This window comes from Fundulus heteroclitus, chromosome 17, assembly GCF_011125445.2.
Source record: "Fundulus heteroclitus isolate FHET01 chromosome 17, MU-UCD_Fhet_4.1, whole genome shotgun sequence".
Classification (NCBI taxonomy): Eukaryota; Metazoa; Chordata; class Actinopteri; order Cyprinodontiformes; family Fundulidae; genus Fundulus; species Fundulus heteroclitus.
This window is the reverse complement of record NC_046377.1, coordinates 14,567,048-14,589,763: the sequence shown is the minus strand read 5'-3', so window position 1 is coordinate 14,589,763 and position 22,716 is coordinate 14,567,048. Positions and strand designations below refer to the sequence as shown.

Below are 22,716 nucleotides of genomic sequence, written 5' to 3'. Positions count from 1 at the left end.
AAAACAGCAACAAAAAAAAAAAAACAATCAAAAGCATAAAACACAATAACACAACAACCTGATGTAAGATAGTAAGTTTTAAATTCTGACTGACTAACACCAGAAGAGGCCACAAATAATATTACATTGAAAATGGGTTAAACATTTGACATAACTGTCAGGGAGACTGTAGTGAGAAACATTAGCTCGAATGAGCATATTAGGATCGAAATTAAGAAAGCACCATGCATCACCTTTGCTGTGCTCCGGCACATCAAGGTGCTGAGAATCTTCAGACTCAGCCAGCATGTTAAGATCACTGAAAGAAATTATATTTCATTTAGCTTTGAAACATGTATATGATCATAGTTGAAACTACAACAAATATATAACATAAGAGGTATAATTAAGTTAGCTAAACTAGAACTCAGAATAACCTCTAATGGTAACCCCTCATCATTGTCTTAAACAGAACTGCTAAATTATTTAGAAAGTTAAAGGCACCAGAATGGACTGGGACAAAGGGAGAGACAATTCTGAAACTCTGAGAGAAAATTAAAAGAGTATATGTAAAAGAAATAAACACAATCACTGACGAGAGTGGAAGAGGTTCTACTTACAGTCTGACACACACTTCTGCCTCATTACACAGCAGTCCAACCAATCCCTGAACTTCCTCATACGTTTTTCCCGTCAGAAGAACACCGTTCCACTCCAAGACTTGCATTCCTATGGAGGATTAGAACAGGGAGACACCATCGAAAATGCTGCATTTCCTGTTTTTACTTTAACAAGGTGAAGATCAAAGAATGTCACTTCAAACCACAACAAAAGAAACCAAACCTCGAATGGGTCTTGTTGACTAATAAAATCCAGATGCATCATTAGATCTGCATATTTTTTCCTTTAAGGTCTCTGAAGGTGAAGTTTATATATATATGTGTGTGTGTGTGTGTGTGTGTGTGTAAATATTAGTTCAATTACAGACAGTTTTTTATACACATTAGTTTTTGCAATGGAAAACTGAATGAAATGAATCCAATCAACACAAAAACGCACAGCAATCTTCCACCCTGCACACATACATGGACATGACTTACATGGATTGAAGCAGCTCATCAAGAGGGTCTTGGGTTTGCGACGATACTCACGAGCTAAATGAGTGTGAGTGACAAGGAAGCTACACTGTCAATTCTTAACGATGTCAAATTTTAGCAACCACTGATCAGACAGCCAGATTCTTACACATTTATTTACTGTGACACTAAGCTTCAGTGAATTCCTATATTTCTCCATTCACCAAACAACAGTGAGGCAGAACCAACTGCTTTGCAGCCATTGTACTTTGTGCCAGTTGTGATCTTGTGCTTTTGTGAATTTTTTATTTAGTGCCCACCATAGGAATGAACAGAGAGGAATATGTTTCATATATCACATATAATGGTTCATCCCTTAACAGTTTTTTTTTCTTTTTTTTGGGAATTTGAAAAATGTATTCACATTAACATATTATTGCCAAACAACAGAAATATGACAACTGCCTGGAATGGCACAAGACTATACTTTTCAAGCAGCTCCCGTTTATTTGGATGTTGTAGGTTTTACTCCTCCCTGGGGAAATTAGATGCTGTGTTCTCCTCCTCCTAGTTGCTCAAAAGAAGAGGTGAGAATGGACAATAGCAACTAAATAAATGTTTTTTTTACCGGACGTGAGAAATTCAAACTGGAACTTTAAAGCTATAGCCATTCGGTCTAAAGGGCATGTATTTGTCACAGTTTTGTTCTTGCTCTCACCCATAGACATTATATACTTACCCCACTCTGTCCCTCAAGTTCCTGATGTATCACATTATCTATTGGTTGTCCAACAGATAATGCCAATCATTCTGACATGCTCACATAATGGCAGTGTGTGTGCTCGTTCCTTCTGAGTTTCTGCTTGCTGGCTGCGCATGCGCACTTCTAGTGTTTTATGTATCCGGTTAGCTTAGTGGCTAGGTTAGCAGTTAGCCTAGCAGTTAGCCATTATTGTAGCTCTGCTGCTCTCACCATAGAATTTGAACATGGCTAAGAGTCACAAGAAGCCAACTTCTGAGAGGAAGAGGAAGGCCTCAGTGGAAAGAATAAAGACCAGGGTGGATTTGGGAGATTTTTTTCACATGACACCCTTGAAGAGTGGAAGAGCAAGTTAAGACGGTCTTGCGCATGCGCAGATATTCAAAAAGGAACTTGGGGCACCTTTTGGAAAAATCACTGACCCTAGCCTTAAGAGTACTCTTTAAAATGTGTGTCTTGCTTTTATATATGTCAATTTAAATAAACAGGATCCAAATGTCTAATAGGCTTTGGGCAGCAATTTACAATGGTTTCTAACAGGTACTCTTTAAAATAGGAGATTCAGTCTTGTATATGTTGTATTATTAATGGAGGAACTCCGCACAAACTCTGGCGGCAAGACCACCCAGCTACAAGGCTTTTTATGCGTTTTGGCCTTTCATCCACATGAAATATCTGTTTTACTTTTTTCTTAAAAACGATTAATTCTGAAAACTCCGGGCAAAGTGCAGGTTTGTAAGCCTGCGTGTGTACATGACAAAACATATATTTAGGGTCTGCGACAAATAAAGCAGCACTGATGTCACATGTGGGAGCGATGTTAAAGACTTGGCCATGCAGTGGAGAAAATATTAGTGCTATCAGAGAGTTGCTGATTTTCACCTTGGTGTTCTGATTGACAGTTTACAATATGTGTCATATCAATGTTAAACTGGGCAAATTCACGGCTACAAATCAAAAGGCATCTCCGATCATTTATTACCAACTGATGTTACCTTGGAAACCAAACATTTCCTGTAATCGCCTTGGTATCAAGACTTCAAAGTAAAATAATACATGGAATATTATGAACATTACAGTTGATTCAGACGCTTTTTGTCAATTTGGTTTTACAAGATGCAAAAGGAGAAAGAGCACCTGGAGGTCACCTGTTTTACACCAACTCTCCCCCACAAAATGGAGGTACAATATTGTTGAACATCGCCATTGTTTTGAAGGACTCTGACTGGCTGACAGGTTTTAGCTTTGTGATACACTACCCCCTATATGTTTGGCATGTTTGAAACAATGCTCAGTGGTGAATTGGTGCGAGTTTGTGTGGATGAAAACCTACAAAGTTATCTTAAAAACGCAGTGGGGGAGATCATTATTTTTAGAAAGACTCGGCTATGTGTGTACAAGACCTTAGAGAAGGTCGGAATTTCCCAACATACTTTGTGACAAATTGGGAAGATTGCATCTTTGTCTGATGGTTGAAAGCAAAGAAACCTATCAACTACGTTGGTAGGTATTTGGAGAGATGGACTTATCTTCTCTGTATGCTGTGAGCCTGTTTCTCTTCCAAATGCCGAAGGAACCTTGTTAGAGCACGTAGCATCATGGCATCTTTAAATGCTGGAAATTTTTAAATTACAATGTGTTGGGATTTCCCAGGGAACTGGAGTGGATTGTCATTGGGTCTTTCCATTGGACAATAATTCTACTGATAATAAAGGATGCATTTATTCCCTTTTTAACATATTTCTTCTGGCAGTGTTAGTCAGGATATGGCTGTATTTGATTCAGACACTTTGAGACACAAGCCATCACTCAGGGATTTGCCTGACTTGTCCTAGCAGATTGTCATTCCTACCAGAGGGGAGATTTCTGGTCAGCTAAAACGTCCTTGCACATCCTTATTTTTCTCCTAAGGGGCAAGTCTCCCTGCATATTACACCATCATATGTGTATGCCTATGTAACAGTTTTGTCTTTTCTATGGTTGTGTATTAAAAGATTGTACAAAATGTTGACCCATGAAGGCACTGATTCTGGTATTAGTCAGTCAGGTATACTGTTGACTGATACGGGTCTATCTGTATCAGGCTTATGTTAAGAAAGGATGTTAGTTTCACAGGACATAATGCAGAAAAAGTAATTTTATGTATTAAAAATCTAAGTTGGCTCAATATTATTGTTTACAGCAGTGTTAATACCATACACAGTAAACATGATGGCAAAGGTCCCAGGAGAGTGGTGTGCAGTCAAGTTGTACTTCACTGTAAGTTTCTATTGAACTGTATAAATTCAATAGCACTTAAATAATCATAAGCAGTAAGCACTTAATACTTTTACTATATTCCTTTCACACTTTAATGGTAAAGGTAGACTTTTAATGTTTTGTTTTGCTTTTCACATACATGTGAGATACTACAGGGGCTCTATAAAGCTGGGTTTACTTTATTTCTATGTGCACCAGCAGGATAATTTGCTCCATTAAACAGGTTGTTGATTTTCTTGTCCTAACTTCTGTGCAAAATGCTCGAGTAACATTTATTTCATGAGAACTGGAATAGATAGTAAATGAGTGCGGCACTAGTAATTTTGTTGAAAAATGTGCTGTGGTGGAGAAAAAAATCATCATTATAAGTGTATTTCTGATTTTTCTGTTTTTTAACCCATTTAAGATCACATCTTTACCAAAGGTGCCTAGTTATTTTGAGACGCTAATAAACATGGCTACCCAGGTTTCTCTAATTTTACACATATATAACATATAGTGTCTTTGCTTTTTAAACATTTTTGATACAGTTATAACTCTAACTTCTCAAGTAATTGATATTCGGAGACCTATAATATGTCATGTAATATTTGTAGCTCTGAACAACACCGTAATTGGAAGTCATTGGGCTAAATTAACTCAATTGGTAGCCTGTGGTTGCTGGTATATGCCCAGCTGCTGTAACTGTATAGGCACAAACAATTTGTTTCTTGTAAATAGGGATGCATTTTTTTTTCAAACACAGTGTTTGAAAAAAAAAAAAAAAAAACGAAATAATATTTTATATTATGCGTTCAATTTGATTGAATTTGGCTGAACCACTTCTGTGGTTTTACTAAAAGAAAATACATTTTTGTGAAATATCTTACCTTCAAGAATTTTTCCTGTCTGTTCTGCGGCTCCACCAGGTAGGACTTTGGCAACGTAGGCTCCAATGTCCCCATTCCCACCTGGAACCTCCTTTCCTCCAACTACACGGATACCCAAACCATTTCCTGTTTAGCATAAAACAAGAAGAGAGACCTTGTTAGTTCATAATTCATATGTAATGTTTTCAATCAGAATACAATGCAATATAATTCATGAAAAGTGGTTAAGTGGTTGATATTTTTGAAATATTTTATTTAAAACATTTACAATAGAATAATCAGTACATTGAATGGTGTGTGTTGCATAGATTTCTTTGAAAAGTAATTTTCAACTCAGAATGTACCTTTAGCCTTTTATACAGTGTTAATTTCTTTCTAAAAGTGGCAGGTTTTTTAGATGTAAAAGAATTGTATCATGAGACCATGATAGAGAAATTCAAGTTTTCCACTATAGTATAACATATATCCTTTATATTTCAACTTAAAAAAACTATCAAATCTGTTGGGAATCATGTTTAAAGAATGAATAAGGTGCAGCAATTTGGTTAAATAAGTGTGCACATCCTTAACCCAAATATCTAGCCGAAGCATGTTTTGTTTCTAGTTCAGCAGTCAGTCTCTTTAGTTATAATGAGAGTGATACACCATTGGAGGATTGGAGATTGGAAACTGGTCAGAGAGGTGCCAAGAAGTGGAGAGCAACAAAGAACTCCATGAATTTCTGGCAAGTCCTGGCTATATTGGACAAGTGAGAACTATCTTCTGTATTCTCCATCATGTGCTGGACTAAGGAGTAGAATTGCAAGATATATTAAATTTATTCCAAAGGAAGCTTCCACACCTTGTTATTATCTTCCAAAACCTTGGTGAGGAATATATTATTTTCTGGTGAAATATACTATTCATGTTTGTATAGTAAACTATCATCTTTGTACATTACACTCTACACGTTTGAACATTTACTGCAATTTAGACTTCACATTTATTACACTATAATTTTTTTTTATATACTTACAATATAATAATTGAACATCATCATTGATCTTACAATGGAGAAATTCCCTTCTGCATTTTAACCCATGCTGGGCTGCCACTGTGCGGCGCCCGGGGAGCAATCTGGGATTAAGGGTCTTGCTCAGGGACCCAGAGTGCAGCCTGTGGGGATAGAACCGGGTACTTGCAACCTTCTCAGAGCACAATTGCACTGCTCTAACCACTAGGCCCACCACTCCCCTTAGATGTAAAGGTTATATTGTAGTAATGTTGTCACACAGAGTACTGTGAGATATTTGCAGCTATTTCTGAACCCAAACTGGGTTGAGCAAAGACAACATTGGCCAAGAAATTACCCCAAATTAATGTGCCATCTTTACTGCTATGACAAATGCCTTTTCAAAAGAATGAATTGTGCTAACAATGTATTTTTGACGTTTGCACAATAAATTATCATGTCCATACAACATAAAGATATTCTAAGAACATGCATTGTTTTTTTTTTTTTTACTGTAATAACATGATAGATTGTAATATTCTGCAAACATGAAACGTCTGTTGCAAGAACACTAAAGTGTAACTTGATATAGCTCTATTTTTCTTTTTCTTGGGCGCCTGCTCTAAAGACCTGTAGTACAGTATGTTATCAGTAAGAAAGGAACATGACGGCTGTATTTTTAGGGTGAATAGCAAAAGTGAACAGAATAAATAAATTAAAAAAAATGTTTCTAACAAAAATTACATATGAGAATGTTTAGAGCAAAACAAAATGTACTGTTCACCTTTAACTTACATGAAATGTTAAACATTACATTTCACAGTAACAGGGAGAAATTCCCTATCATTTGTCTCGAATCCGCGTCACTTTATTGGATTAATCACATTCAATTGCTGATTTCTTCCTTTGTGAAACAGTTCAACACACAAATGGCATGATTTTCCCCACATAAAAGAGGCTTTAATACAGACCCAGAACCTTACTCATTTAATTTTGTCATCCAGTATTATATACTAATTAAAGTAGAAAAAATGACTGTTCACAACCAGCCATTTGTTAACAAAAATAAATACATCTTCCTTTATTGGCTGTTTGTTAATTACAGTAAGATAATGCATAGTGTGAGGGACATGCTATTTTTGTGCAAGGCTATAACTGATGGCTGTGATGATGAGCCAAATAAAAAAAACAGCCAGTACATGTCTGCCATCTTTGAGCCTGAAGGAGCTGTGTGATGTGTCTAGCTCCTTTACTGGGATTTTTATGAGTATTGAGTAAATAAAATGCGTGACACTTATCAGTCATGCACTGTAAATCATCATATTAATTAGAGGATTTTATGGACTTAATATCGTTTTTCAATAACCCTAACATAATGCTGTTATGAAGGAAACATTCTTATTCAGTGACTTAATAAAAGCAATATAATAAAAGGCTGAATATGGTATTTTTGCACAGCTTATAAGTAATTAGCGTGCTTTACTCTCAGAATATAAGTCTTCCACCTAGCTTTGCACATTAAAGCATTTAGCTTTATTAAATCCGTGTTACTTTACCTGTGACACTGCGGTCTTTGAGATCCCTCTGCAGTTTGACCCTGAGGTGAGGGAACGGATAGTATGGGCCTTTTCCCTGTTGTGCATAAAGAAGGAAAGTAAGTCACTAATTATCTGCACTCATATTTCATGTAAGGTATCTATTTCACTGGATATGACTGACTGCGTTATGTTATTATGGCATCTTTATAAGCTTAATATTTACGTATTTTAGAGCAATACACATCAATTATAGTAAAAATGTAAATGAAATAGGCTAACATTATCATGTCTTCAGATTACTTATTAATTAAATAATCCTGAGATGAATCACATGGAAAAAACAAAAAAACAAAACACAGACCTATTACCGACTGAGCAGAATTTAAACCAAAATGCTAAGGGAAAACTCAATATACCTCTCTACTCACACAGTAATGATGTAGGTAAATAGAAGTCAGGTGTTGCTTGTTAAATACAAAAGAAAACTGAGGCTAAACGAGTGTGATAATGTCTATATACAGTAGGTACAAATATATTTCTGGTATGGCACATCACATGTTTTTGGCAGACTGGGATACACATCTAGATTTCATTAAGATTGAAAAAAGGGAATCCATGTAGCATAGACTTATTACACAGACAGTGATTTATTTGAAGCATTTATATGTTTTAAGCTAACAAAAACATTCACGTTTTATTTCTCTGACCAATAATAAAAAATCCATGGTAAGCCATAAAAGTTGGAAACTAAAAACGGTGGCTATACGCATAATTTGGTATGCAAGCACACAAATGAAAAGTCAAATTGGATGGAAATGTGTATTAGAGAGATGCAAAAGCAATAAGGATAACCACAGCACTGAAGGGGCAGTGTGTAACGAATCTGGCTTTTTATTAGCAAAAATCAAGTATGGCTCTCATAAATACATATTCTGACAAACAATTGCATCAAAAACGAAAGCGTTCTCATAGCTTAGAATGAGTTTTTTTTTATAAACACATAGATGGCAGTGCACCCAATGGAAGATGGCATTTTTGATTACACTAGAGATGCACCGATCCAATACCCGGATCTGATATCGGCTCATTTGCTGACTAATTAGCTGGATTGGATATAGTATGATTGATGCTGATCCATAATTCCGATCCAGCCATTTATTTTTTTATTAATATCATACACTGCAGTACAGTTGCGCCGATCTAGTCACTTATATTGTATGTTTGCAACACCAACTAGCGATGAGCAAACACAGAACTACACTGCCGTTATGTTAGAAACAGGGTAGTGTAGTCCAGAAAATATTCTATCCTAGTTTGTTCGTCTTCATCTACCTCTCCCTTCATTAGATGATCTCTGAGTCTGCAGGGCACCAAAAACCATTTCACATGATAACCGTAGCTATTAGCAGTACCTTGGTATTAAATACATGGAAGACATACTTGTTGACATTGTGCCATTTTTGACACTGCGTGGCTTCCGTAGTAGTTATTACGCACTTAACAGCGAGGTTGTTTGTAATTCCTTTAGCGCCACCACTAGTTGGGAGTAAACTTAACTTTAATGACTGTAAGCAAAGTGCATTCAAGAGCTTTGAAGAGATTTACAAAACATTAGTTATGGAAATATATGTGTGCTACCACACACAGATTTAAGAAGGAACTGTAGAATTTCTGGTGCTAAGCTGCTCCTGAACTAGCCACAACTTCAGAAATGTTTTGCTTGGGCTAAGGAGAAAAGGAACTGGACTTTGGTGAGCGCTCCTAATTCTTCTATTCAGATCAAAGTAAACCTTGTATTTCATTTGAAAGATCAAGGTTCCACAGTCTAGAGGAAGAGTGGAGAGGCATAAAATCTAAGTTACTTAAGATCCATTATGAGTTTCTCCACACAGTGATGATTTGCAGAGCCACGTCATCCGCTGGTGTTTGTCCTCTGGGATTTGCCAGCTCTAAAGTCATGCAGCTGTCTTCAAGGAAAATTTAGAGCCACTAATGGTCCCTCTGCTGACAAGCTGATCTAATTTTTAAGCAGGACTTGCCATCCGCCCGCACTGACAAAAGTACCAATACCTGCCTTGTCGAGAGGAAATGAGAGACACCAACAACCAACAAGTGCAGATAAGCAAAGGCTGTGATAAAAGCAACATGGGGTTCCCCAACACCAAAGCAGTGCTACAGGTTTATCACTGTTTATCAATGTTTCAGTTATGCTGCAATTCATTCCAAAGGAATCCCAGGCAAGTATTGAGTGAATATACTGCACAATACATGTGCATCATTTTTGGGTTGGCTAACATTACTGCATTAAAAAGATGTCTTTTGGTGTTATGTATTGTTCTGATTTTCAGAGAAGCTGAAGCTTTCATTACCTGTATGCCATAATCATCAACATTAAGAGAAATAAATGCTTGAAGACATATCACTGTGTGCAATTCTACCATACATTTTACCTTTTCAGTTGGATTACTTTTCAGTCATATTCCAATTTCTTAAGATGCACTTGTATGTGTTGATGTTCACTGTTTTTATCGTTTCACCTGTCTCTTTTCCTGTCCGTTCTCTGGCCGTCCATCTCTCGGTTTGTCAAACCAGTCTGTCTCTTCTCGTCTGAGGTGATAGGCTTCAGGAGCAAAAATAAGTGCTTATTCAAAATCATTCTGAGTCAGGACAGTTGCATCTTAAACTGTAAGATAAGTTCAAGTTTGTTTAAATGGGATTTCATGCTATCAAGCACAGAAAAAAATCGTTAGGGATTTAAAAACGTTTTGTGAATGGCAAAAGAAACATTCAGTGTAAAATTAAGCTGGAAAGTAAGGCAGATTGTGGATTCATTAAACAGGATAAGTGTGTATATCATATCATACTAAAGGGCAAAATAACCTGCTATGAATGCAAATGTTGGGTATTCTATCATTATCAATATTCTCCAATTGAAAGCAAGTATGTTTATGTCTATTGCATTTGCAAAGATTCAGATTAAAAAAAATAGTTTCAAACCACAAATAAAGTAGAATCTTTTTACAGTTTCATTTATTTATTTCCTCCCAACATTTATTCATAATGTCATGGTGAGGTGTACTGTATTTGTGATGCGGGTTAATGTGTTAGCTCATGGAAGACTTTAGAACTAAACTAATACTCTACCATTAGTTGCATCGTCTCTGTTCAAAGCCATCAGGGAATCACATAGGGCTGGAATCAAGGCAAATTGGTTGACATTGCAAAATCATGGCAATTACTATTTTAACCAGACAGAATAAAAACAACTCTTAAAGAAAGATTGTTCTGAGCCTCAAAACTGTCTTTCATTGGAGGCTTTTTATCATATAATAAAGGCCTATGTGTAAAAGTCCAAAAAGCAAATGAGGTAAAGGATTAAATAATGAGCTTTAGGAGAATACGAACAATGAGAAAAACATGTCAAGTGCATGTGATTATTTTTTTGGTTTTTATCACTTTTGACATTTCCTTTCTTCTTTACTAGAACAATTTGAGCTTTACAATGAAACAGAACAAAGTGCTGTGTACACCCATGCAAATCGTGATCACAAAAGCTAGCAATACCCATGTAATACCAGATTAAAATACACAAAGAAAATAATAAAAGACATGCTGTACACACATTTCAACTCAATTAAACACTCACTTCAACCTAAAAGATGAACAGAAAGGACAAGGCATGCAAGTTTTAAGATGTGAATTTAATATGCAGAAATAAATGTTTCCATCAAATGTAATGCAATTCCACAGTGACAACAGCATCTCTTTTTTTATCTGAGAATTTCCTTGATTCCAAATGATGTTATATACAGTAACTTTAAAGATACACTTATAAACTGTTACATTATATTTGATGGGAGGAGCCTCCATAAATATAGTTGGAACCAAAATGAGATTGCCATGCAGACAAAGAAACAGAAGATTAAATGTGGAATGTAACTAGAAATGTTGTACAATACACATGCAAGCAAAGTCAATAAAAAAGACAAAGCCATGCATGCACCACGGAGCTTAAAATACAAACTAGTTACTGAACGATAATGGAAGTTACAGAAAGATAGCAGAAAAAAACTTCGATAACAATGTCAATGTTGAGCAGAAGAACAACAAGCATTAAACATAAGCATGCACAGTTTAAAGTATTAATCACAAGTTAAATATTAATGTATTGCATGGTAACATGCAATGCAGATCATACCAACAAACTCTTATTCATAAAACAATAAAAACTGAAAAAGAGGCAGGCTTAGAAGTTTGTTTTTTACCTTCACTATCAGACATTGTGCCCTGTAGATCATCCAGCGGTACATAACTCCTACCCCTTGTTGGCTCTTCTCTAATATGTTGCTGCTGCTGGGAATCTTGTAGGGACATGCAGGAACCAAACTGGTCTCTTGAGTCAGCTGAGATGGGTGGCAGAGGACCAGCTGATGCACGAGCCATACCCATTGGTTGCCCAACAGGGCTCAACGGACTCTCTTCTTCTGAGTTTTGTGCCACAATAGGTATCCGACCACGGCCACTTTGCACAATGGGAAGGCTAGTGGGTTTGGTGCGACCAGAGGGGGTTTGGTAACTTGGGCCATCTCCAGATGATTCTCCATCTCCTTTGAGCCTCAGGGATGAGCTTGAAAGGTCCCTTTTGATTGACAAGTCCAGGCCGTAGCAAGATGTAGGTCTGGAGGAGGGTCTTGACCGGCTACCACTAGGGTAAGCAGAGTCTAAGCCCAAGCTCTGGCCCAGATTTAGGGAACCAGCTAAATTTGCTCCCAAGGTAGAACCAAGATACTTCTGTTGCTCTGCAATATTTTTACGAAGGCCAAATGTAATTTCATCCTGCAGCAACCTACTGGATCTTGGGGATGCACTGGTAGATCCCAAATAGTTATAATCTGTTTCCACACCCCTGCTGTCTGTAATAGATGAATACTTGGTGGAGAGTTTAGGATCTAGTAGTGGAGTTTTGTGTTTTTGGTACAGCACTGATGCTGGGAGTTGTTTTGCTGCCTGCTTTTCAAGAGTAAGTCGACTGATGCTGTATTTTTCTGACTTTGGATAGTGTCTTTGGGAGTAACTAGATACACTAGAGCTTGGAGCATAATAGTGTTGGGAGAGACCTGTCAGTTGTTCTAAGTTTTCTGTCCCACCTGTACTCCTCCTAAACTCCTGCTTGAGCTGCTGCTTCAGAAGTTTCAATTCATATGGTTCCTCCATTGTATCCTCTTCATCGGGCGTCTTGCCAAAAGTATGGAGCCTAGAGGTGGAGCCCAGATAGTCAGTAGACCCTAGATCTGCAGCACTTCTACGCAAAAGCTTTTCTGCCTTAGCCAGCTCCCTCTCAGCTAGACTATAGGAAGAAGACAGACCTGTGGACGTCTTAGCTAGCTCTGCAGCATCTTCCAGTAGCATGTAACTTCGAGGTGTGTGATGTTCCACCTCTGTGTAGTACGAATCAGAAACAGCTGACATTGGGCTACCTGCTATACTGCCCACTTCCAGGGCTCTGAGGTCTAGATGGTTACCATATTTGTCATACTTGACACCAAGATAAGCTGATGACGTGGGATCAGGCTGTCGGCTAATTACATCATATTTAGTTGCATCGAGCTCTGACAGGAGGGCCACTTGTCTGGCTGCTTTCTGCTGCAACAGGAGCATCTGCTGGTAACTCTGCTGTTGGGCGGTAGTGAGTGAAGGAACAGAGGAGTAGATAGAGTGAGATTGGTAGGATTGTGGAGTCTGATAGATAGAGTGCTGATATTGACTTTGAGGATATTGGTACTGAGAGTATTTTCCATACTCATGCTTGGTTTGGGGAGGAACAAAATCATCAAGTTCAGAGTGAGGAGCTGTTCTGGGGCGTTCAAGACCATGATCCTCAATGTCCTCATCTTCTGCACCTTCTCGAACACTCCTAGTCTCTCGGATGTTACTGACCTCACTGTCTGACATGTAGTCTCTATCCTCTGCAACACTCTGCAAGTAGGCCCTTTCTCTTTTCTCTCTTTCCATTAAAAGTGCATCTTTTCTACGATTGATTCCCATCTCCAAATACCTAAGCTTAGCATCAATCTCTTTCTCCTCTTCATCTAATTCTGCCTGTCTTTTGCGGAGCTTGGAGGACTCCCGCTCGACCAGATCTAGCTCCCGATCAATGTCTTGAAGGATCTTGGCACGTGCCATGTTAGAATTGCGACACATTCTTCGACGGGCAGAGTTTGTGGTGTATGCTGTCTGTCCACTTGTTGTAGACTCTTCCTCGGATGGAGGATTAGGAAGAGTCCTTTTAACCTTCTTTTGAGTGCCCGTGGGAGTGCCGCCTGATCCTTTGCCCTGTAGAAAATAAAACAGCAATAGAAAAATCAACCAGTTAAATCATTCAAATGAGGAGCCCATGCATTGATAGGGTCCATTCTGCACTCTAACTGATAAGGAATGTATTCTCATTAGGTTTCTATTAAAATCTAGGCACTCATTTATCTGCATATTCATCTTATTTTCCCCAACAGCTTATGAATGCGTGAGATTATCTGCGGTGACTAACCCATGGGAAAAAAAATAGCTTTCATATTTTATTGAAAAATGTGCTGCAGCAAAAAAATTTAAATAACAAAGAGCTTGTAAATATAAAGAAACATTTAAATGTTGCACATTAAAAACAAATAAAACCTTAAATACCAGTAATGTGTTGCTGCTTTTCAGAAAATTAACAAAATACATTTGTTTACCTTTGTGTTACTATCTTACATTTGTACAGGAGGTGGTAGTACTCACGGGATGGCCATCATCATATTGGGTGCCAGATGTTGCTCTTTCTTCTCCTGTTGGACTCATGGGTTTTGGATCAGACATGGATCGCTGCATGTTTTTTTGTCCTCGAGGACTTGCTGGAGAGGATTTTGATGGATCAATACTTTCTCTTAGCTTCTGTGGGCTTGTATCGCCTAGGGACTTGTCATAGGAAACAAACTCAAGGGATTTACTAGGTGATATACATGGAGATACAGGAGAATAGAGTACTTTGGGGGATTTAGGGTGGGCTTGAAGGGAAGAAAATTCTGGTTTAAGGTTTGCAGACTGGGTTATTTCTAAGGGAGTAGGACGTTTCTTTGGTGAGGTCCTCTCTGAGTCTGATAGCTCCATTCGTGTGTCCATCCGAATATTCCCCTCTGTGTCGGTTTGTATGGAAATTTCAGTGTGGGCTTGAAGAGACATCCCTGACTGCCCACCCCTATCACCTCTGGCAGTACGAGGACGACTTTGTCGGCTTTTCTGAGCCTCCCATTCTTCTTGATCCTCGTCATCAGTTTGCACACAACTATCAACACTCTTTTTAACACTTTTCTTTTTTCTCCCTGCTGTGTAAGCTTTGGTCAACACTTCATCTTCCTCATCAGTCTGACATCCACTATCAGTAATTTTTCGAGAAAGCACTGTGCCATCAGGTCCTAAGACAATGGCCTCCTGCACACCGTGTCCTGGGATGTCTGCACCTGGGTACATCTGACGAAGCTTTTGCTCTTCTAACTGTAATCGCAACTGTTCTTGGAGTCTTTGTATTTGCTCGAGCTGCTGCTGTTGTTGGGCATAGGTTTCCTTTTGCATCATAAGATGAGCTTGTCTTTCCTCTTCTTGTTGAGTCAGGATCTGCTGCTTCATTGCTTGCAACTCTTCCAATTCCTTCTGTACCAGGAGCTGTTCTTGTTCACGGAATCTTTGAATCTCCTGCCGCTCCCATTCTAATTCCTCTGCCAAGCGTTGCTGCTTTAGCTTTTCCATTTCCAGCCTCTCTCGCTCTGCCAGATACTGGCCATCTCCAGGAACCATGGGGGAAGATAGAGCTTCTAGTGAAGCAGCTATAGCCTCCAGGGATGCATCTGTATATGTGTCAAGGGATAATGATGTCGTTGCTGTGGTTGTACCATTGACAGCAGTAATAGCTCCCTTGGAGATCTCCAGATTAAGAGGAGCATCTCCTTGTTCTTCTGTTGTGGAAATGGTGGAGAGAAAACTTTGAGATCTAGTAAGTGGTACATTCTGGAGATTGGACAGAGAAGGCATGGTGTCACTTGTGTGCATACCTGAAAAGGTATTATATGCTGTACTAAATATGGATCCTGGCTGAGTAGTAATTGCATAAGTTGATGGGACTGGTGCAGCAACCGAGGAATAGACCACTCCATTAGATGACCTTAAAACACTGCTTGTGCCAAAGAGTGAACTGACAGCGCTTGTGACACTTGAATGGGAATATGGTGGGATTGTCATTCCTGAAAAACTTCCTTTCTTAGAGTAGTCAACAGCTTCACCTGTCAAAAGTCAAAAACATATTTTTAGTCCATATTTTCAGACTATTTATGCTGACTTAAATCATGCCTTCAGCAAAAAACAGAAAAAAATATTGCCAAAGAAAAAATTGAGACAAGCAAAACAGGCACAGGCACATGCAAAAATCTGATGTTGAATGAAAAAGAACAAGGTCCATGCAAAATAAAAATAAGGAGAAACAAAAAAACAAATTAGCCATGAATGAGTGGAGGCAGTTCAAAGTGACATTTAAGTGACAGGTCTGCAATGTCATTGCACTGACCTGCATCTGATATCTTTGCTGAGGTGAGATCTACTGCTCCATCTGTCGTGACACTGAAATTATAACTGTTCTTACTCTTGTACATGAACAGCCCAGCTTCTGCGAGATTGGTGTCTGACATGGAGGGTTTAATGCCGCCAAATCCTCTCATGCCATAAGGTGTCCGGTCAAACTGATAATGGTCATCCCGATATCCAAAACGATCTTCAGGCAAAGGCGTGGTAGGCTGCTGAGTTGTACAACTTCCTGCAAATGGCAGCTTGTACACAACATCACAGCATACAGCTCTCTTCCCTGCTGTAAGATCCACTGGTTTTCCATCATCTGTGATTATGCTTGTAACCATATCTGCAGATGTCATATCAACTGAAACGACAGTATTGAAAGGTTTTGAGGTACTAAGGTCAACAGCTCCTGCCACTGTGGTTCTTCCTGTAGTTAATCCATTGGCAACACTGGTTACAACAGAAGGGGGTGCAACGGTGATTGGCATAGATTGGAAATCTCCGACACCAGTATTTGATCCGACTGAAAGGTTAATTGGGATTTCTGTAGTAGCAAAAGTGGAGGGCTGAGATTCAACTGGCCGATATACTATTTGAGAAACAGGTTCAAATGCCTTGTTTTTGGTTAGCTGAAGGGGCACTGAAGAGGCTGGAGTTATCTCTAAATTGTCACATTGCTGGATTGTGGCAGAACAGGTCACAATAGTGATGCTGTCAGTCAGTATAGAAACAGTGGATGATTCAGTGCTGAGGTTGACCACAGGTGATTGAACTGCACTGGTGTGACGACTGACGTCACTTACAAAAGACTGACGTCTTGAATCTGGGCCAGTGGACAGATCAACACCATTCATATTCAAATCTGAATCCACCTTCACAGTTCTAAGATCTACCACCTCAGAGGGTAGAGAAGTTGTTTCAGTCTGAGCTAGTATGGGAGACTTAGGTTTCTCCATTGACAACGGGACACCAGTTGCCCTTGGAGCCGGTACTGGTGGTGGTGTTTTTTCATGAACAACAGAAACAGTGGTTCTTTGAACTTCAGTAGTAACCACTTGAGATATGAGGTTAGGCAAAACAGATGGTTGGGCTGAAGCAGATATAGCCTCAATTATGTGACAAGAACTAGAAACATGTTTTTCCGGGCTACAAATCTCCTGTTTTTCAATAGACTCTGTGACACGTGTGTATGCCAGAGGTACTCTAGTTGGCTGAGGAGGAGGAGTTGGTTGTTGATGTTGCTGAGGATATGATTGTTGAAGCTGTGGTTGATAATAGCTTTCATGCTGAGCTTGCTGTGAGGGAAATGCTGGTCCAGGGCCAGAAGGGGCTTGAGTTGTGACATTGTCAACTGGAGAGCTAGGCTGGGATGGCAGTGTGATGACTACATATGTATCACGAAGATTGCTGGCATATCTTGGAGAAGAAGGAGATTTTGGTGAAGGTTGAAATGTCTTGCCCTCTGTAGAAGGGCTCAAATTAAGGACTGAGTCATTCATACAAGTGGGAAGTACAGTAGGTCTTGTTGGTAGAGGGGCGTGCGCAGGTGAAGGTGGCTGTGAACCAGGCTTTGGTGCAATTGGTGGTTTTACACCATGTCCTGGTCTGTGACTGTCCACCATCCCAACAGGAATGGCTGGCTTTGGAGGAACAGGAGGTGGAATATGAGGTTTGTACGTTGGAGTTACGGCTTGTCTGACAGGTGATCCTTGGGGTGAAGTCATAGCCACTGGCTCGGGTTTTTTCAAAGGTGGTGAAGTCTGCGGAGGGAGTGGAACTGGAGCCTTCCTAGGAAAAACTGTGGGTTTTGGTGGGGTGGGAGGAGGCTGGGATGGTGCAACAGGATCTTCTCCTTTTTCCTGAGAATTAGCCCTGCGCAAAATATTTGGTTTAGGGGGGACAGGGGGGGCTGTCGACACTACACTAGATATACCAGGCGTGTACTGGGGGACTGTTGGTAGGGGAGACACATTAGAAATCACGGGAGCTGATGATCTTGGAAAGGTACTTGAAAGGTCCACAAGTTCAGCCTGAGATGCTGAGGTTTCAGGCTGCTCTTTTGCTGTAGTCGATGGGGGAGCCTCAGACACTTCTTTCATGGGCTCAGATTCCTTTGCTGATGTCGTATCTGATATTTCTGTGACCTCCTGCTCCTTTTTAACTATACTTTCATCATCAGAGGATAACTCTCCAGAAGAGCACTGTGTTACCCTTAAGTCCGGAATGGGGTGAAGAACCTTTTTTGATGATGTAGTTTCCACTTCTGGCTCAGGCTGAGTTGGGCTTGTTCCTGGTGTCAGAACTCTTTTCATTAGTTCTTCATACGCAGCTTCAGCATCTAACAATGGCTTCCCATCTTTGCCTAATGTTACTGTGCTGCTTTCGGGAAAAGTATTCTCAGCAGGTTGCAGCACGATTTCTGGATTGGGGCTTTCGTTTTTCGGCTTTATGTTTTCATATTCCTGCTCTAGCTGCATAAATTCCTTTCTTTTCTTAATCATGTCCTCATAAACTTCATCTGGAGACCTCAATTTTTTAGGTTCAGCAGGAACGGAAATTTTCTCTGGCTCTTCCCGATCAAAAGAATTGTCAAGAAGGGATGGATAGACATAGTCTTCAATCAGTATGCCTCCATAAACAGATTCTTTCTCTGCTTGAATTTCACCTTTATCAATTGTTGGAGATTTAGCCCTTAGCATGATTTCTTCATAGGCCTCATCAGCAGATTTGAGAGCTTTCTTCTGAGATTTATCAGGGTCTTGATCATCTGTTGGGGAGTAAAGAGATACAGATGTAGGCAGCTGATATGTCTTTTGGACTGCTGCAATCTTTGCAGCATGGATCTCAAACCCTTCAGGATCTGATTCAATACTGGGGGAAAAATCAGAGCAGGACGACCGTCTGATCTCCTCCATTTCAGCTTCCTGTCTCTGTTCTTCAGTTGGTGAGGCATCTTCAATTGGAGAAAGATTGCTTGGAGGTGTCTTTGTATGCTCGCGCCTTCTTTGGGCTCGAATCTCATCTTTGTCTTTTTTGGATTTTTTCCCTGAGCCCTTTTGTTTTTCTTGCTCTCTAAGTAGTTCCTCCTCCTCCCGTAGTTCTTCCTCCTCTGACGAGTCCTCAATGGTTGGCAGCATTTGCCCAGCCTGTCGGTGCTTGGCCTTTCTGTGCTGTTTACCCTCACCAGTATGGACATGACTGGGACTGCTGCTGTCACTGTCCTCATCGAGGGACGAGAGAGACGTTGGTGATGTTCCTGGTGTGAAGCTAGACGCATGTAGACTAGATGACCCCTCTCCCCTGGACCGATCATCTGGAGAGTCTGTCAGACTTTCCATTTCAGGCTCTCCGTCTGCACTGGGAATACATATAGGGCTGCTGGTTACATTCAGCTCAAACGTTTGTATTTTGCGAACTGCATCACTGTTCTGAAACTCTTCTTTTTGTTTTTGTACATCCTCCTTAGATTTATCGACTGAGGCTGTGATTTCCTTAACATCGTCATCATCAGGACTGATAGTTGTTTTCTTAGTTAATCGTCTTGTTTTTCCTAGTGTGCTTTTCTCTACAGTCTCTTTCTTCTCGTCTTTTTGCTTCCTCTCATCCTCTCTGATCTTTCGCCTGACTAAGCTTTCCTCATCCGATGGAGAAGCATCCTCATTCTCACTCATTTCTATTATCTGTTTTCTGATAAACTCCTCATCATCTCCTGACATTGGGCTTTCTTTTCCAAAGCTTTCGCTGCTATCGTCCAGGGAATCTGCCTTGATATCCATTGGCACAAGAAGCTTTTTCTTCGCAGTACTTTTGGTGTTCTCTGAAAGTTCTTTGACCTCTTCTGAACTAGAAGAATCAGGCGAGAGAGGAAGAACCTCCAATTTGCGTCGGCTCTTTAAAGTATCAGTCTGTTTCTCCTCCTGCTCTGTGTCCACCTGGGCCTTTAGAATGGGAAGCACAGAGCTTTCTAGTTTTGCAAGGTCTGAGGGACTCATGGGACTGCCTTCTTTAGCCTCCACTTCTTTCATTCCAGGCTCTTTCAAGTTCTCTTCTGTTTTAATCTGAAGAACAAAAAGAAAAAAACCTTGTTACTTCTGGCAATAAACATGACAATATACTTAAGAATGTTTTTTAACGTGCTTGTGCACTGTCTCAACCACAAATATATGTCCAGAAAACATTAGATTGGATGTATTAAAGCATTAAATCTGCAATACCTTATTATCAACGCATTCAACCATATATTGAAGGCTTTAGCTATTTTCCTCTATAATAGAACATTGATAAGTAATTCTATTTCATGCTTTTGGTTTTACACCCAAAATCATTTCATTACAAATAGGGAAGTATATCAAAAATGCAAAAGAGTTTTAAGGATCTACTGCTACACTTGCTAGACATTATGGTCACCTCAAGAACTGCATCGTCATCACCAAGATTTTCCACCGGCTTAGGTTTTGCTTCCATTTTCTCCTCCAAGCTTTCTTCCTTCGAGCCAGCATTGTGCTCAGCAACTACAGACTGGATTTCGGATTTTGCTAGTGGGATCGTAGGTACTAAAGCAGGCACATGCTCCAAAGCTTCATGCTTCTCTGAAATAGAGCTCACGTCTACGTCAAACACTGTAGTGCAATCTTTGTCACATACCGCACTTGCTTCAGATACTGAAATAGCTTCCTGCGGGCTGCCATCGACAGGCTGTGACTCATCCTCTTTCTTGTCAGTTTCTGCCTCCCTATCCTTGACTGATGGCTCAACAACTTTCTCTGGCTCGTTTTGATTTGCTGCAGCACTCGAACCAACCTCTGCCTCACCCTCAAAGTCTTTCTCCTCACAGGTCTCATTGCTCGATTTTGTTTCAACGACATCACCTGAGGATGGCACAGATTGAACACCTTCAACTGGCATCTCAACAGCATCCGCTTCTTGCTGTCTCGATTCAACAGATGGTGGATCAGCGATATCCACTGCTCGGGCAGACTGTTCATCCGCCTTAAATGCAGTATCCTTCAGGCTCTGGTGTCTTTCCTGTGATACATCCTGTGCTACTGTCGAAGAGTTTTCATTTTCTCCTGATTTCTCTAACGATGATAGTGTCTTAACATGGCTTAGTTCGATAGCCTCAGATTTTGTTTCTTGTTGTATATCTTTATTTACCAGAATGTCTTCTTTTGGCATTTCCCCTGGTACAGTTACGGCTGCTGTGCGTTCGTTTTCTACCTCCCTTTTCTCCATTGGAAAACTTTCTGTTTCACTGTTGCTGACTGCTTCAATTACACCTGCTTCATTACCATGTTTATGGAGGACTTTTTGGTCATTTTCGTTCTCATCTGTTTCCTTCTTAATTCCCTCTTCTTTTAATGAATTCCCTTCATCTGCTTTTAACTCTGCTGCTCCTGCTGTGCCTACATTTATTTCAGTGTCAACAGCCACTACGCAATCGTCATTCTCAGTTATTTTATCGACAATGATTTCCTCGTTATCAATAACTTTCTCTGAGTCTTTTGAGTCATCAACATTCTCTTCTTTGGCTTTCTCTGGAACATTAGCTTCTTCCTCTAACGGACCTACAACAGGAGGAGGAGTATTTGCTAGATTATGTGGATCTGGCACCATCTGTTTCTCTATAAGCTCGTTTTGTGTTTCAGTCTCTTGAGTGACTTCCCCTGAAGCAGGAAAATTATTCTTATCTTCTATGACCAAAGAAATGCCAAATTCATCACCGTTTGCCGGTATTGCTTGTAATTCTTGCCCTGCAATGTCAGTTTTAGGAGCATCAACTTTGACAGAAGTTATCAACTCGGTTGCTGACATATTTTCCACAGTAACATCATTTGTAACACCTAGAGCAACAGTGTCTGCTCCAGATTTTTCAATGATGTCTGTTTTGTTGATCTCTAATACTGTGTCTGATGGAGTTAGCTCTGCCTGCATGTTTTGGTGTTCATCTGTTGAAACTTCACATATTTTCTCCTGATTTACATCTGCAGCAGCAGAATCTGGCTGTACAGGAAGCATCTCCTGTGTGACACCTTCATGAGTCGTGGAAGCATCTGGCTCAACTGTCGCTTCAAGGAGCCTTTCAGGTGTTGTCTCGACATTTTTATGATCTTCTGGGGGAGCTGCGCCCTCACTTTGTATGTTCTCAGTACCCAGCCTAGTTCCTTCCTCAACAGAGGCTGCTGTGCTGTCTAAAACGGCATTTGTAGTTGCATTTTGTGCTTCACCTTCCACATTCTGAGAAAGGCTTTCTGCCTTATTCTCCGCGCTATCTTGTTGCTTCTCTACTGCTAGGATTTCAGTGACAGGTGCACACTGTGTTTGTGTCTCAACATTAGGCAACTGTGTGTCATGTCGAGGGTGATTCTCTGCTGCTTCCTCACAGCTACTCTGCTGTTTCTCAGCTGCTGGAATTTCACTGACAGTTGCACTCTGTGTTTGTTGGTTAGTGTCAGGTAGCTCTGTGTCATGAAGAGCACCGTCCTCTGCTTTATTCTCAGAATCGAGCTGCTCGCTCTGAACAGATGGGATTTCTGAGTTCATCTCAGCTAAAATCTCTGAATTTAAAAGCAGTGGATCAGACACTGATTTGTCAACTAACGGCTGCTTTAGTTCCTCTGACTCGGGTGTTTCCTGAGGGATGTTCTCTATA

The 22,716-nt window shown here is 40.0% G+C and overlaps 1 protein-coding gene across 1 annotated transcript in view; it reads right to left on the bottom strand.

The window, feature by feature from the left end:
* Window positions 1-22,716, bottom strand: part of LOC105931149 (protein piccolo) — a 68,571-nt gene that overhangs the window by 18,458 nt on the left and 27,397 nt on the right. The window contains 9 exon segments of the mRNA XM_036148970.1: window positions 234-298; window positions 600-708; window positions 4,944-5,069; window positions 7,491-7,566; window positions 10,010-10,092; window positions 10,617-10,664; window positions 11,738-13,805; window positions 14,247-15,781; window positions 16,063-20,125. Of these exon segments, the coding sequence (XP_036004863.1) occupies window positions 234-298; window positions 600-708; window positions 4,944-5,069; window positions 7,491-7,566; window positions 10,010-10,092; window positions 10,617-10,664; window positions 11,738-13,805; window positions 14,247-15,781; window positions 16,063-20,125 (8,173 nt within the window).